Consider the following 16,816-nt stretch of genomic DNA (forward strand, 5'->3'; position numbering starts at 1 on the left):
TTGAGCTAATATATCCCACTTTTTTTGCCAGCTACATAAAGAGGTTATGTAACAAGTCTAGATGCCTGACACGCAGAATCTATGGGCAACCATATGTAGTAAATAATCAGCAAGTCTACTGGTGGGACTCATAACATCCTTGTTCAAACGGAATGAACACAAAGACCAAAGACACCACAACGAGGTAGAAAAATAGAGCTTAATTTAATGAAAAAAACAGGACCATAATTACAAAAATCCAATAAGTCTAACCGGAGTTATGAATTTTTAAAGAATAAACTAAAATGTAGTGCTTAAAAGCATAAAGTCCCAACCAGGCATATCTGGTTCTGCTAGACCGCGTCACATTCAAAAGTTCAGGCCAACCGCGATGGAGCGCAGGTCAGATACAGGGACCAGCCTTGCCCTGCTGAAACAGTACCTTGGTTCGCAGTTGCGCCAAGGTCGAGATGTGAAGAGCATAGGAGACAATGCGTCAATGTCGATCCTTAGGATGTAGGTGATGTGTGGGCTCTGAGCCGCGCAAAGTTGAAGATGCATCAGGAATGGAGGCGATACGCCACGCAGTCAGCGATGCAATGTCCTTGATCCTCGCAGCAGCAGTGATGCGTTGCATCGACGGAAATGCAAAGCACTCTATCCTTGCAGCTGTGGCGATTCCTAGGCGTCAATGGCAATGCACCGGTTCTGAGCACTTTATACCCACTCCCAAGGTTCCAGAACTGGATTGACATCACTTGGCAGGCAAGACTCTCAGATGACAGTCCAGGTGCTGCAGCAAAGTTATTTAGTTGTCTTTTATGTCCCTGCGACTTCAATCAGGAGGCAAGCCACCAATCCCTTGTAGACACTTTGGATCTGGGTAGGAGAGATGCAGGTCCAGTCCTTCTTGCTCCCAGGCTCCTGGTCAAGAGGACAGCAGGCAGCAGGCAGCAGGTCAGCACAGCAAAGCAGCATTCCAGCAGAGTAGCAGTCATTTCAGAAGCACAGCAGTCTTTCTTTCTGGTAGAGTTTCCACAGTTCCAGAAGTGTACTGAAGTGGTGGTGTCTGAGATCCAGTACTTATATACACTTATGCCTTTAAACTGGGGGAGACTTTAAAGAGAGGCCTTTGAAGTGCACAGAGTCCCTGCCCTTCCTGCCTTGGCTCCAGACTCACTACAGGGGAGTATACAGCCCTTTGTGTGGGAACAGAACACATCCTATTCAGGTGTAAGTGTCAGCTTCTCCCTCCCATCCTGCCCAGGATGGCCCATCATGATGTGGATGACCCATCAGCCACACCTAAGCTCCCTTTGTGTGTGGCTGTCTAGAGGAAATGCACAAAGCCCAGCTGCCACCCACCCCAGACATGCACTCAGAGATAGGCAGAAGGCACCTAATAGCTAAAGTAAGAAAATGCCAACTTTCTAAAAGTGTCCTTTTCAGAATTAACATTCAAAATCCGACTTCACCATAATTTGTGATTTACATTTTTATTCCAGAGACACCAAAATTTGTGGGGGTCCCATCTCTTCCCAATGGTTGATTACACGTAAAAAATGTAATAAGTCAATCTCAATGTTATCCTACTGGAGGGATAAGCCTTACAGTTGTGAAAAACGTATTTAAAAGTTTTTCACTACTAGGACATGTAAAACTTAAAAGTAAAAGTCCTAATTTTTACATACACTGTGCTCTGCCCTTGGGCTGCCCAGGGCCTACCTTAGGGTAACTAATATGTATTGAAAACAGGAACGTTTAACAAGAGGGTTAACTTGCCTGGTCGCCATGGCAGATTAAAACTGCAAACAGGTTCTGCAAAGGCAGGTCTGAGACATGTGTAAAAGGCTACTTAAGTGAGTGCCACAGTCAGTGCTGCAGGCCAACTAGTAGCATTTCATTTACAGGCCCTGGGTACAGGTAGTGCACTTTACTAGGGACGTATAAGTAAATTAAATATGCCAATTGTAGGTAAGTCAACCAAACCATGTTTTAGAAGAAGAGCACAAGCACTTTAGCACCGGGTAGCTAAAGTAAAGTGCACAGAATGACAGTCCATGCATCCTATCTGGAACTGAAGGGAGAGAACAAACAATAGGTATAGAGATAAGATTCATTGCTTCTTCCAACACACAATAGTGTTGTTAAAATAACAAGTCCAGAGGTAGGGCTCCTACATAAAATAACAACTCTAGAGATGGGACATGCACCTAGAGGAAACATATTGAGGCCAAAATTAGACTTACAGCTTCTCTCAACAGTCAGAGGTAGGGGTGACCAAGAAGTTCAGAGTTGTTGCATTCTATAGTAGCACAATTTATATAGCACTTCGTACCTTTGATGGGCTGAGAGAGCCACATTTCTAACTGTCTCCCAAATTCGAGATGATTATACATTACTTTAATACCAACAGAGAGTGAGCTTCCTTGTTTAGCTGCGAACTGAGGAATTTCCAGCCATGCAAGATTTTGAAGGAAAGGATGGTCAAGTGTAAAAACAATCTAAATCAAAGAACTTTCTTTTGGTGGGAAGTACAGAACTTGCTGTGAAGAAAGAAAGACCTAGAGGAACAAGTGGCACAATGAGATATGCACACTTCTATGGACAACCAAGGTGAAGGGTAAACTTTGGAGAACCAAGGTAGTGGGTAACCATTGCACCCGGATCAGGACTTATAACTTCTGTGGAAAACCAGTGGAACCAGGTTACCAACATATGTCAGTTCTCACAAGTTTTGAACCAAAACGGTCTCTTTTACACCTCTTCCAATTAGATGAAATCCTGTAGTTAGCCATTCAATCACATATCCTTAACCTAACATAACACAGAGATTATCCACAGACAAAAGGCAAAGGATATTCTAAATGCAGACACCTTTAAACAAAGATGTTCTCCAATCCCTCATGCAATCCAAATGCCCCTTCATTACTACCTACAAGCTTTTCTTAACAGACAACCTGCCAATGGTACCAGGCCACTAAAACTAACCTCCCCAAGCAAAAGGGTCCATGCTATCCCTTGCCAGTCTATGGTGAGTCACTTTAGCAACACATGACAAGCAAATGTGTCTTGTGACTGTCAATAAACACAAACCGATGTGCAAGAACACTTACAAGAGCAGTGGGGATCTCGAAGCCCCAGTAACTACATATATAGTCTCTTCTTCAACAGACCTCCTCCTCTCAAAATAAGGAGTATAGGGTTGTGAATGGCATCTTGTCACTGACCTTGAGCTTTACCTATTAAAGTTGTAGTGCTCCTCTTCACTTGCTATGCCAGGGCTTGAATCTAAGTCAAAGTACACCATGTTCTGTTCAAGTTATTTGAAGCTTCAGTCTCTTTTATGGAATTCCATCATAAAAGGTTCACTTTTGCTAATGAGTCGTATCTAACACAGCATAGCTATCCCTTGACGTCAAACGCTGTAACACATACTGGTGCAAGACAGCAGCGATATCTCTCAGGTTATAAGTTCCTAGAGGCGGGAGCCTTTTACTGCATAACTGTCTCACAGTTTACACAGACCTGAGTGTTATGTTCAGGGTGCTAAGCTATCCTCGCAGATCTTGTAGTCTGGTACTTGAGATAGCAAAACCACATTTGGTGGAAGCGCCCCTCTTTCTGGTTATCAAAGTGTTCCATACAACCTTTTCCAACTACAATTAGTTTTAAGAAAAGCATATAGTCTGATAATTTCCAGCAACTATCTCTTCAGTTTGTAAACTGCTAAATGGTAATCCCAGGTGCACACTTCTAAACCTATGAACCTATACATAGTACAGGTGTGATATGCTGATGGATCTATCTCCTGCTAGTCCTGTAAGTATCTGTGTGATACCCCCTGAAACCTCCTTCAGAGCCTGTGAGCATCAAATGAAACTTGTAGGAATCCATTGCTGAGACTGCAAGTTACTAAACAATATTTCTTCTGGACTTCTTGTTGAATATGCAGATATCTGAATAATACTCCCAATGACCCTCTGAAGTACCTGAAGGTTTTCCATTAATACACCTAGGTTCATCCTACTAAGACGGCAGGTCTCCGAGTGACACGCACTAAGACGACCTGCAGAGTATGACGCAATACGAATAGTACTTTTGGGCCTCTCTGCTGAGCCTGTAGCTAGTCAAGTGATACTGTCTGCTGAAATTGTAGGTATGTGATTGAAAATCACATTGGCCACCCACTGTATGTCCATGTATTAATTCATTTTGTTATTTATGTGACACTTCTTTAGAAGGTTGCATGTCGTTTTTCTTGCGGTTGTATCAGCATCCTTGGAGTACCATTCGATGGGGGTGTTGAATAGTGTCAGTTGGTGTTGGGCACCACAGTAATTGTTTATGTTTTTCCAATAGTTGTAAGACTTTGGGTTGTACACACAAGCAGTTCTTATGAATGCTTGTTTGTGCATTGCAGGTAGCTGCAGTAGAAAGGTAATAACACTATTGCAGTGGGTAATAGGGCCCCACCTCTTCATGATGGGTTTGTGGGTGCTGTCCCTTCCTATAGTGGACAGTGTTCTTTGAAAACATGTTTCTTACATCGACCTCCACTCTACTACACAATATTGACTACAACGGTAAGTAGGTGTGTAGGCAGTAATACATCTATACACCCGTACATATGCTTTCCCTGGCCTAATCCTGTAATCAATATTATAGAGTTAACAAGGTACAGGTAGATATTTTTTACCTCAATATTTTGACAGAGAACAGTAGTGGAACTGCTAGCAGTGAGAGGATTGTTTAATGAGGTAGGTTAGGTTTGAACTCATTTGTAAGGATTTTGCATCTTTTGAGACGTCGGTGGCAGCCACAGCACACAGCAGTATCTCTGCTAATGTTTCTTTCATTTGATGTTCTTAATGGGAATTGGGTGGACTTGACTGGAATGCAAGTTTCGGGTAGTAGAACCTTGGAGAATTACCATTTATAGGGATCCAAGGTGCAAGACCCAGAAAAGTCACTGCACACAAGCCAAGAGGCTTTGGATTGGTCTAAACTAATTCTAAGATGTAGTCTTCAACTTGAGAGGAACGATTCAGTCCGTTCCAGTGTTAGTCCAGTTGCGTGTACTGACTTTTGGAAGCGTCTGAGAAGTATGTAGTGGTTCAGTGCATCATATCGGGCAGACTGCTCTAGGAGTCCTTTAGCTGTTAGTTGTCGTTGCCTTGGTTCTTGGGATCTTCGATGATGTTCATCGCTTCAGACTTGGTTCCTGGTTGAGGCCGAAAGCCCAAATGGCAATTTAGGAGGATGCTGAGGGTTTTCACACACTCATCGCTTGATTTTCTTTACTCTCAAAGATTTAACCTGTGAAGAGTATTTTGGGAGCGGACTGTAATTGATATGGTCTTTTAGACCAGTAGTGTGCTTTTTCCAAGAGTTGGGTGAGAAAAATATTTTAGGGTGTCCCTGATCTTGCCATGAGATAAGGGTGCATTAAACAGCAGTGATGCAAGCACAGATGTAGCTTTCTTAGTCTACTGAGGCAGACCAGAGTTTCATCGTCTGATTTGTTCTTCCCTATGATTCCCTATTCATGCTGGAATTATGAGTTTAAAGGCAATGGAGTGACAGAGGCTGTGACCATGGATATTTAGGGGAATTGTGATCTTTTTGAATCGTGCCTTATGGATCATTTAAATTAGGGATTTGTCAAAGGCCAGATGGTCTTTCAAGGGCTGGTCTTAAAGAGAGAGGTTTTAAGGCACGGAATATTGTGAAAAATTGGAGTCTCATAACCTGAGCAGGAGAAGCAGCTTTCTGGTTTTGGAGAAAAAGACAGGATAATAAATAGAAATTTGAAGAAAGCAAAAAAGACAAAAAAACAGGAAAACAATAGAAATACGAGAAATTTGACAAAACCCTGAATGTTGTTTCCAGCAAATGACAATGTTGTGGTTTATGAGGGAAGCAAAAGGCTACAGAAATGGAATCACATTCCCTTCCAGCTATAGCCTATGGAGCGCAAGTCCTTTTAGTCTTTCAGGAGATGACATAGATGGGTGGATTGCCACCTAGGATGGGCAAGTCAGGGTGACATGTTTTTTCTGATGTCAACTTAAATAGAAAGATAAAAGGGAGGTGTGAGTAAGGTAAGGTGGGGATGTACAGGAGTAAGGGATTCAAGAAACACCCTACATAAAAGAAATATGGGTAATTCATTTATACAAGTTACATTATTTCCAGCCAGGGTATGTTCATGATTGTTGTGAGGATTCGGTAATTTAGTATTTCTACAAATTCACGTAGATTAGATCGGAGCAGAAGATAAGGTACTCAGTAAAAGCTAACCATACAATAAAAAAGAACGAGAGAGCAGGTAGTAGGGCAGTTACAAAGTGGAGATAAAAGACGAAAGAAGGAGACTGCTGGAGGGTATACCACCAGTATATCGAGTTTTAAATATCATAGAATGTTGCCTATGAAAATACTTTGAAGGTAAGTACATATTTACTATACCTAACCCTACCTGTATGCATTTTGATTGTGTGTATATCTTCAAGGTAGGTTGATGTGGAATTAAACATAATAAATTCATACTCATCTACACTTACTTACCGTAACAGTATTTTGGGAGTCAAAATTCTCAGTACGATATTTTTGTTGCAGCACAATATTGCTTTGCTGGATATTCTGACCTGCACCATGTTGTATAACTTATAAGGAGATAAAGGACGGAAAAATGAAAATCTTTTTTCAAAATGCCAAGGTTATCTTCTAAAATGTATGCTTATGAGACTTAGAAAGTTACAGTTTATAGAGTCTTCTTCTGAACTATAGATTCATATTTCCCAGAGAAGCATGAATAGCTCATTTAGTAGGTTTGCTTCCTCAGGTATTCATTTGGTACAGTGAACTTGTTTGGTTTGCGTGACCACACCATGGCATCAGCTTTGCTGGGTCTAAAAACTGGTTCTGTCGGTCTCTAGATAGGATTTGTACCATATTTATTTCAGAATCCATCATTTATTAGGTTATCAACACTCAATAAAAATAGGCTGGTAATGGCAAATTATGTGCAAAATAGCTTTTGCATCTGATTTGAAATTTCACATTTCAAGTTGTGTCCTTGCATCTATTATTTGTTCAGGGATAGGCCATGGGTTCCCGAAATTTGAAGTTTGGTACAAGAAAAGTTGTCTGCTGCTACTGTCCAATCTCCCATTCTTACCTGCAGATATCGGAATAGGGAAGTAGAACCTCAAAGATGAATTCGGTGCTATATGGATTTCACAACATTTTTTTGTGCCATCATATACTGAGGCCCTTGGAATGTAGGTCTGACTGGTGTACAGCCTGTTGCCAGCTTTAGTCCTTTCCTCTGGTTCTTCTTCTATAACTGCAATTTTAACTATAGGCTGGTGGAGATGTTTCGGAACAGTTTGAACACAGGTTGTTTTGGACAGGTATCTACTTCCAGGGTACAGTTTAGTTGGAATAATGGCAAAGCTGAATTCTATGTGAAAGACATGTACGTCTCTAGCCTGAACAGAAGTGTGGTTTCCACCCCTAGTGATAGCGCTTTTCTGGACAGATGTATGTAGACAGTATTAGGCAATGATCAAACCATTTCAATACGATGAAGTGCCAGTGTGTTAAGTGTCATGTACCCTTTCTGTTAAATTGATTGAGCAAGAGTTGGTCATCAGCAGCTCTGTGAAAATTGGCAGTTTTATGTTCATTTAAAAAAATATATATTATTGCAGATAACAAATATTTTGAATTGGCATTCACTTTAGTAGTTCAACTATGGAATTGTTTAATACGTTAATTAATAAAACATATCCAAAAACAGAACGAGGTGAGATCCATTTTCATTTAAATCTTAAAGCATGATCTTTCCATGAAAAGAGATTGGTCTCCACAGGGGTGTATGTCAAGGTTTTGTGAGAACACCTAGACCAGAAGGAAGCCTACTGTGTGTCAAATCCCAGCAGCACCACATTCTTGGCCAGGTATAATGCTTGATTCTTATTTCTGTCATGATCTCCATGTTGTCTCCCACAATGAGGATTCCATGCAACAATATTTGTCTGGTATCCACAAGGAAAAAAGAAGTCGTGGAGTGTCAGTTGAGGCTCTACTGGACAATGCTTGTCTTGTAGACTTCTTGTTTCCAATGGTGCTTCTGTGGTTTGCACTGGTCAGCTTATCGAGGAAAGTGATGGGAATATCTGAGAGACCTCAAAAGTTTAATCTCCTGATTTGTGGATCTATCTCTAATTCTCAGCTTCAATTTGTTCATCATAGGCTACTTTAACAGGATTAGTTTGCCAAAGGCTTGAATTGTGCCCTTTATTATGCTCCAGGGAATCTTTTTCACTCCTAGGTGCAAGAGGGAGTCCTGTGTTTTTCTGGTCTGTTTAAGGTCCTATCTGTTTGTGGTTCCGGGTCCTGAACATAATTTTTCATCCATCAGATACTTGGTCTTTCTGTTGTGCTTTTAACAGATTGTGGGTGGATGTATGCTTCCATCTATGTGGTGAGATGATCAACCCGTCCATGTGCAGGAAGCCCTCATCCTGGATGGTGGGGGATTGGTAGGTTTGCATATGTCTGATCCGTACAGAGTAATTCTTCGGAGCCTGCAGCTATCTAATTCACACCGCAGAAGCCTCTATGGATCAAATAGTACTCCAGGGATCAATTCCTTAACCTTCACTTCAGTCCTCTAAACAATACTCGCTTAAACCTCCTGATGAGCTTGATGATACTGAAATGATACTCCAGAGGCCCTCTGCAGACTCCACAGTACTACCTGAGTCTGCAGGTGTCTCTGTAGTACCCACAGGACATGCTGAGCCTGCTGTTTGTAATGTCGCATTCAAGTGTTGGCTGCTCCCAATTCCTGCCAGCTATTTTCATCAGCCTTCTTTGTCTTCCCAGCGGGCTCTGCATTTCTGAACCCTGAGGGGGATTCTGGGACAGAGGCCGATAATGAACCCCAGCTGACCTTCTACACAGATCCCTCCAGAAGCCGGCGCCGCAACCGAGGTATGGCCTGTGTGAGAAGTTGTGTAAGAGAAGGTTCTTAATCAGGTATCACCTAACAGAGAAGGGCATTCATGGTGTGCAGCTTATCAAGGCAGTTATTAACAAGGTATGGCCTGACAGCGAGGGTATTGATGATGTATCTACTGTCTAAGAAAGGCGTTGATAACGTGTGGCAGGTCAGGGGGCTACTGAAGAGTTCTGGCCTGTAGGAGCACGGTATCCATATGGAAGTGCATCTCAGAATGGGGTTTCGGATGGGTTTTGGTCTTAACAGCAGGTTAGTGACAAGTTGTGGCTTCTGCAGTGGGATTACTGAGGAAGTATGGGGCATATTATCAAGAAACGGAGTGAAAATTATCGCTGCTTTAGCGGCAGAAAACTGCAGCTAAAACAGCGATAATGGGCTTGATAATATGCCTTTGAGAGTTCCAATAGAAGCACATGTTTTGGTGTCAACATGGGCTTCTATTGGAATTCTCAAGGGCATATTATTAAGCCCATTATCGCCGCTTTAGGAGCAGTTTTCTGCCGCTAAAGCGGCGATAATGTTAACTCAGTGCTTGATAATATGCCCCAATGTTTTTTCAGCAGAGTCCTTTGAAAAGAATGGTCCTGCCAAAGTGCTGTATTGATGAGATATTGTGAGGTCTTTTCTCCCGATTGTGAGTCAGTCAATGATCAGTGGCCAGCATCTGTGATGGATACGGGCAGTTACCACTGTAATCGATCTGGTTTACTCGGATTCTCCCCTTAGACAGCTGCTTTCCAAAGCGAACAGGGTTGGCAGTCAACGTTTCTTGTGATTAGAGAGGGTTAGATACTGCAAGAAAGTAGTTAAACTCCATGTCAGATCTGTAGGTTTGCTATAGCAAAAAATGGGGACCCCCTCTAATAATGCTTCAGGCCAGGGAAGAGATGGGATTAAAGTTAATACAATACTGTATGTTTCCCTCATAGCCCGTTATTCATTCTCATTGAACATTGTTCATATGCATTTAAACAAACATCCAAGCACAACAGTGACAACTATAATCATCTCATTATTGTTTTATTTTATCAAAACATTTCTTTTTTGGATTAATATTTTCTTTATATTTTTTGAGAACACATTATGCATAGTTCATCTCAAACTTCAAAGTCATGAATACATTTCTTTTAATCAATGATTGTTCAAATCCAAATCCAAATGGTTACATAAAAAGCATAACCAAAACCATTTTTTTAGAGAAAGACACGCACAACAGCCCTGGATTAAATTTAATAAATATTATCATACTACAATCACTCCAACTCATCCACTTTCACACCAGCTACATCCATCCAGTATTTGTACACAGTTGAGTACAATATATGACGAGAGAGTGAGCCCCTGCCACGAATGGAACCACAATACAGGGCACGAGGCCCAACACAAGGTCGACACGGGTTTCGGTGGAATCAAGATGTTGGGACCACCTTCCTCAGGACCTTTCCAGATACCTACACCAAACTTTCAGTTACAAGGGGACAAAGAATATATAAGGCAGTATAAATTCAAGATACAAATTTAGAAAGAATCCTCTTGGGTTCCACAACCGGAGTCCATCCGGATCACCAGTTAAATGTAACACTGTATTCCAATAATTTTAGCGTTGTTGCATACCAGGTTGTTATCTTTGTTTTCTCAATTAAGGAGAGAAATCTCAAGTAACTAGTGACAAGCAGGCATACCAATAGATATCCTCAAAAAGTATAGTAGTCTTGTAGCTACGATTCTGTATTTTGAGTGTTTTACTTCTCGTGGTACCAAAGTTTTTTATCTACATGTTTTCCTATTGCTCGTTTTGCAGATGCGTCCGTGTCGGCCGCCCGATGACACAAAGCAAATAAGATTTGTAAATAAAAGTTATTTTGTTAACGAAGAGCAGGACAGTTAAAATGTGATAGACCATTGAAAACTAAAATGCGCTTAACAACTCCTGGGGCTCGGATACAGGTTGAAACAAAGTTATAGCTCTTACATGATAGTGATCTAAAAACACAAATGTCTAAGCCCCAGTGAAGCCAAAGAGAGGGATTCGAATGTCTCCATGAACACTTGGTTTACTCTCTATCTAGGTACTGCCTGCCACCATTGCACACAACCAAGCCACCCCCCCAACAGACCATGCTCTCCTGGACCCTGCTTGCTACAGAGGACACGCTCAAGACTATGAAGAGCATCCACTCAGGAGCCCCGATGGACCCATGCCAGTACCACATCTTCCACAGAGCAGCTGTGGCCATCACCCCCCAGCTTCGTCACACCATCAACTGCCCCATCAAAGCCGCCACCTTCTACATTGACTGGAAACATACAGAGATCAACCCCTTGCTGGAAAAGCTATCCTCAGACCAGACGGACCTCAAGAACTTCAGATGGATCTCCCTGCTCCCATTCCCACTCAAGGTCATAGGGAAGGCCATCAATGCCCAGCTCTCCGCGTTCATCAAAGCCAACCACGTCCTGGACACCTCCCAATCCAGCTTCCAAGTAGCCACAACTCAGAGACTGCTCTCCTCACTGCCACAGACGACATCTGCATCATCCTGGACCGGGGCGAGACCGCAGCCCTCATACAACTAGACCTCTCAGCCGCCTTCAACACCACCTCCCACCGCACCCTAATCACCAGACTCCACAACGCCAGCATTCGCGACAAGGCTCTGGACTGGATCCACTCCTTCCTCAGCAGCGGGACCCAGCTAGTCAGACTACGACCGTTCCTCTCAGAACCCACAGAGATCAACTGTGGCATCTCTCAGTGTTCCTCCCTGAGCCCCTCCCTCTTTAACTTCTACATTGCCTCCCACGCAGCCATCGTCAGAAGCCACGGACTCAACATTGTCTCCTACGCCAACAACACCCAGCTGATCCTCTCCCTCACCAATGAACCCAGAACCAACGTCCACAGTGGGGCGAATGCCGTCGCCACATGGATTAAAGACAGCTGCCTCAAGCTCAACTCAGACGTGACCAAAATACTCATCCTGGACCCACCCCTTCAGCCTGGGACAAATTCTGGTGGTCACCCACTCTGGGATCTCCCTCCACCCCGACTGACCACTCCGGCAACCATGGCATCATACTGGACTCTTCGTTCACAATGAACTGCCAAATGAATGCAGTTTGCTCAGCCTGCTTTAAGATGCTCCGCCTGCTCAGAAAGACATTCAGATGGATCCCCGCTGAATCAAAAAAAACGGTCACCCATGCACTCATCACCAGCATTCTCGACTACAACAGCGCACTCTATGCCGGTGTCACCCAGAAACAGCTCATGAAACTCCAAAACGCTGTCGCCAGCCTGGTCCTCAACATCCCCCGTCGCAGCCATATCACGCAACAACTCCAACAGCTCCACTGGCTCCCACTAAACAAGAGGGTCACTTTCAAGTGCCTTACTCTCGCCTACAAAGCTTAACACGACGAAGGACCTGTGTACTTAAACCACTGCCTCACATTTCCCGGACCAGCCAGACTACTTCGATCCTCACAACTCGCCCTCGCTTCCATCCCCAGGATCCACAAGACCAGAACAAGAGGAAGATCGTTCTCCTACCTTACCGAAAGACCTCGAAACCCGCCCCTGCACCTCAGGCAATCAGCATCATTGACCCAATTCATAAAGGACCTCAAGACCTGCTCTTCGGATGATCCTCCTCTCAGTCCGACCTGCAGGCCCATCCCCCAGGGCCTTGAGACCCTCACAGGTGAGTAGCCGCTCTTTACATGCCCTTGATTAGTCGATTGGTTGATTGTAGCGTGGTCAAGGTGCCGGACAGTAGAGTACAATGTATCAAGTTACATTTTGCACAACTGAACTTTCATTTGTTTCAAGGACTTTGCACTAGGCTGAATAACTCAGTGTGTTTGTTGTGAATGTGGATTAGAATTTAGGACAATGGACCAAAACTCCAAATTAATTCATCATCAGACACCTACAATTAACCGTACCCCACTCACATCAATTGTATCTTTTAAGTTATCAGTGGGCCAGTTTACAGTCTTAAAGTCCAGGTAACAGAGCTATACAGGGTCCAGTAATCAATACCACTTATCAGGCACAGTTGAAGGGGCAGCCACCTGAAGACCAACCTGGTCTCAGAGTCACATCAATGGCACTGTGGGTCTGTTTTGCTGGGTCAGGTGCAGCACTCAAAATTTGTCTGAAAGGGGCGGGGCAAGCCAAACAAAACTTCAATAAGTTGGTATGTCATATCTAGCAGTCATGATTTTCTGTTGGTGAGTCACCCACTGGGTACCCAGGATCAAAGGGTGGGGTTATGAAACTGGGTTTCAAATAACGATTGCTATGGAACAATACATGTCATATGGTTTTTGGGGCATGGGTCAGAAATCTCATGCCAGGTCCCACATGTGACAAGCACCAGTTTCTAATGTAAACAAATGTCTTCAGGAAAAGAGAAAACACTACAGCTGAGGTATCTGATGCTTAGGAATGAACAGGAAAGTCTTGCTTCAACATCTGTAAATAGATTTTTCAGCACGAGTGTGGGCTGTGACATGACAAAGGGTAGTAGCTTCTCTAGCACCTTCTTGTGATAGCCTTGTATAGAACTGTAAATTCTAACCTCATTAATCAAATTGTTTCAGATTCAGAGCAATCATCCTCCTCTAAATTAACACTACCTTAAAACAAAGGTAAAGAGGAGAATCCTCCAGGTACATCTTGGGCTGGAAAAAGGCAGATTCTGGTTTGTACAAAGTCAGGGATGACAAACGGCACCCCACCGATAGTTCAAGCTAACCACTCGTTTGCAGTAATAACATAATCTCTGCTGGCCCTCAAAGCATCTGGTTGCAAAATATGTTTGGGTGTCTTCTGGCTTGTTGAGCTGCAAGGTCCCCATGGAACCTGGATGTCTCACTTCCTGAGGATGGCCTTCAGGTTGGAGTCAGCCAGCTGCAACTTCCTGGTTAAGATTTGCTCCTCACTAGTCAATAGGGAGTGCAGCTTCCTTTTTTATAGGGAAGATAGCGCAGAAAGGTTTCCCCAACTATTATACCTGTTCCTGTCCCTAGGTAATATGCGGCAACAAACTAAGAGTGCCATTTAGGGTTTGTTGCAGCAAGAGATACACAAAATATTGGTAGGGCTTTTGTTTGTCCAAATCAACAACCACCCCCTTGTTTAAAGATGGGATAAGTGCTGGAGTTCAGGCATCAATGACTGGACTAACTTTGTCTTCAGAATCCCTTGACCTGCTAACCCATCAGTCACAGGCCCTCTTGGTTCCTGTGACAGATATCCTGCCCTGTTTAAAGCTGTATTTAAAGCAGTTGCCTGTGAGATGCGCTTGGGACTTTGACCAGGTGTTATTAATAAACTATGACCTGTAAGATGGGGCTACTATTACATGTTTTTTTCCAAAGAGGTATTTCTGACTTTTGCTTGGTCAGGTAGAGTTCATAGGTAAGACATTGTCTATAAAATCAGAGTTATTGATGGTAGTTATTTGCCCTGTGACCGTTAGCGTTGAAGTAAGCCATGTGACAGAGGTGAATGATGAATTATCCAGTGTCCAATGGGTCTAAATGACAATGTGTGCCAGAGGTGGAGATTGCTGAATTAGAACACTGGACTGTTGAGAGCTCAGTTGAAGACAACGGAGTGGCTCCGGGTATACAATGGCTGGTTTAAGCTTATTGCTCCAACATTCCAACGTTTGTATTTCTTTTTCTCCCACTTTCATTTAGAACATTCTACCTTTAGTGGGTGGAATGGTCTAATAGCCTCCTTGCCCTTCTGCATCAAGCTATACCGGTTGTATAGCTCTCAGCACAGAGCTATAAGTTTATATTATATATATTACTTGAGGCGGGGTGTTGATGCAGATGAAGGTATGGAGGAGGCAGTCAGAGGGGCGTGGCTTGGATGCCGAGGAGGTAGGCAGCGTGAGCCCGGAGCTCCGTGCCCGATCCCGGAAAATATCCTGAATATCTGATCGGACCCCGGTGTAACCAGTATCATCCGGTACTGGAAGGCACAGCGGAGGGCCCGGGGCCCACGGAAGACGACACCGAGCCATTCCGCAGCGATATTTCGGCTTTGAAAGTTGGACCCAGGCGAGAAGTCGCGGACCCCAAAATGGCGGCGAGGGCATGAGACCCTGAAGCGACGGAGACATCTGCCTGGAGACCTGCAAAGGACTGCTCCCTGGCGACTCAAGGGTGTTGACGGCTGCATCGCGCCTCTCCCCCCAGGTGCCGAGTGGACCTTGGGCGCGCCCTCGGGCGGAGACTGGGGACCCCCCCTGGTAGGGGCGACGACAGTGCGATAGTGACCCAGCAACAAGAACCCTGGGCCCCTGGCACGACTGGCGCCGGCCGGGCTGCGGTCATTCAGTGTTTCCTGCTTTTTTTTTGTGATAACTTCGGGCCCGGGAGCCCTGCCGGAGGGCGATACCCAACGGCACACGGAGGACGGCCAGGAAAGTACCCGGAGGCCACCGAACGAGACGGCCCAGATGGGGAAGACGAAAGGGAAGGGAGATGGCGCGACTGATACTGAGGCCGCGGAGGGAGCGGAGCAAGACCAAGCGGCATTGCAGCGGATGCAGGATCGTATCCTGGAGGCCATCGCCACCACAAAGGACGCCCTGCAGCAGGATATAGCTCAGGTGGCGACGGGTTTGGGCCTCCTGAAGGCCGACCATGACAAGCTTAAGGACAGGGTGAAGTCCGTGGAGACCACGGTTAAAGAATTAGCCCCGGGCCAAGCCACAATGAAGGCCCAGATGGCGGACGTGATGGACCGTCTGAAGGTGTTAGAAAGGAGGGCCGAAGATGCGGAAAACCGAAACAGGCGCAACAACGTTCGCCTAGTGGGCCTGCCGGAAAAAATCGAAGGCGACGACATGGTGGGCTACCTTGATAATTGGTTGCGGACGGAGGTGGCACCGGAAGGATTGTCCCCCTTCTTCTCCCTGGAGCGGGCACATAGAGTTCCAGCGCGCCCACCAGCCTTGGGCCTTCCTCCTCGCCCAGTGGTGTTTAAGTTGCTTCACTACCGGGACAGAGACTGGCTCCTACAGAGGGCGAGAGAAGCGGGGCCATTTCAAGTGGATAACAATAGAGTCACCATGTTCCCGGACTATACATTTGAGACGCAGCGACTCCGGGCAAACTTTCTGTCCCTCACACGGGAGCTCCGCCAGGAAGGCATCAAGTACTCCCTGTTGTTCCCTGCCAAGCTAAGAGTGGTGGTGGATGAGAAAACATTATTCTTCACGACCTCCGCAGACGCTTGGGACTGGTGGGACACTTATAAAGCGGGCACGGATGGTGCTAAGGCCAGGGAGGAGGAGGCTAAGGTGGCGCAACCGGTCAGGCAATCCCAACGGATCAGGAGGAACCGCAAGAGGACTGGAAAACCATCGGTGTCGCAGACGGAGGCGGAGAGGCAGGCGGCACTGCAGGCGGTAGTGGACTTATCTAGGACCGCCAGGAGTCGGTCCGGGAAGGGCACGGAATCGGAAGACCCGGGCACGGGCTCAGAGACGGGACAGTCGGAATTTGGTGGAGCCCGGGGCCCTATCGTGACGCCGCAGACTTCGGGGGAGATACTGGAGGCGTGTTGAACTGAACTGGTGGAGTGAACTCGTTGTTTGGACACCGGGGCACTGGGCCCGCAGCAATGGACCGTTATTGATTGAGGTTTTGGGGGGCTGTAAGGTGGGGATTGTGGGATGGAGTGCACGGGGCTGACTTGTTTTGGGGTTTACATTGCATTGAGCCACGCCTTACTGGCCCCTAAGGTCACCGCAGTGGGGACTGCGATTGTTACCG

General features: G+C 45.1%; 1 protein-coding gene across 3 annotated transcripts in view; it reads left to right on the forward strand.

Annotated features, from left to right (window-relative positions):
* ASTN1 (astrotactin 1) overlaps positions 1-16,816 on the forward strand; it is a 666,610-nt gene that overhangs the window by 292,661 nt on the left and 357,133 nt on the right. For all 3 annotated transcript variants that reach the window (XM_086956551.1, XM_086956560.1, XM_086956570.1), the window contains one exon: positions 8,878-8,985. In XM_086956551.1, coding sequence (XP_086812677.1) covers positions 8,878-8,985 — 108 coding nt within the window. The remainder of the gene's footprint in view (positions 1-8,877; positions 8,986-16,816) is intronic.

Source organism: Lissotriton vulgaris, chromosome 1_1 (assembly GCF_964263255.1).
Source record: "Lissotriton vulgaris chromosome 1_1, aLisVul1.2, whole genome shotgun sequence".
Classification (NCBI taxonomy): domain Eukaryota; kingdom Metazoa; phylum Chordata; class Amphibia; order Caudata; family Salamandridae; genus Lissotriton; species Lissotriton vulgaris.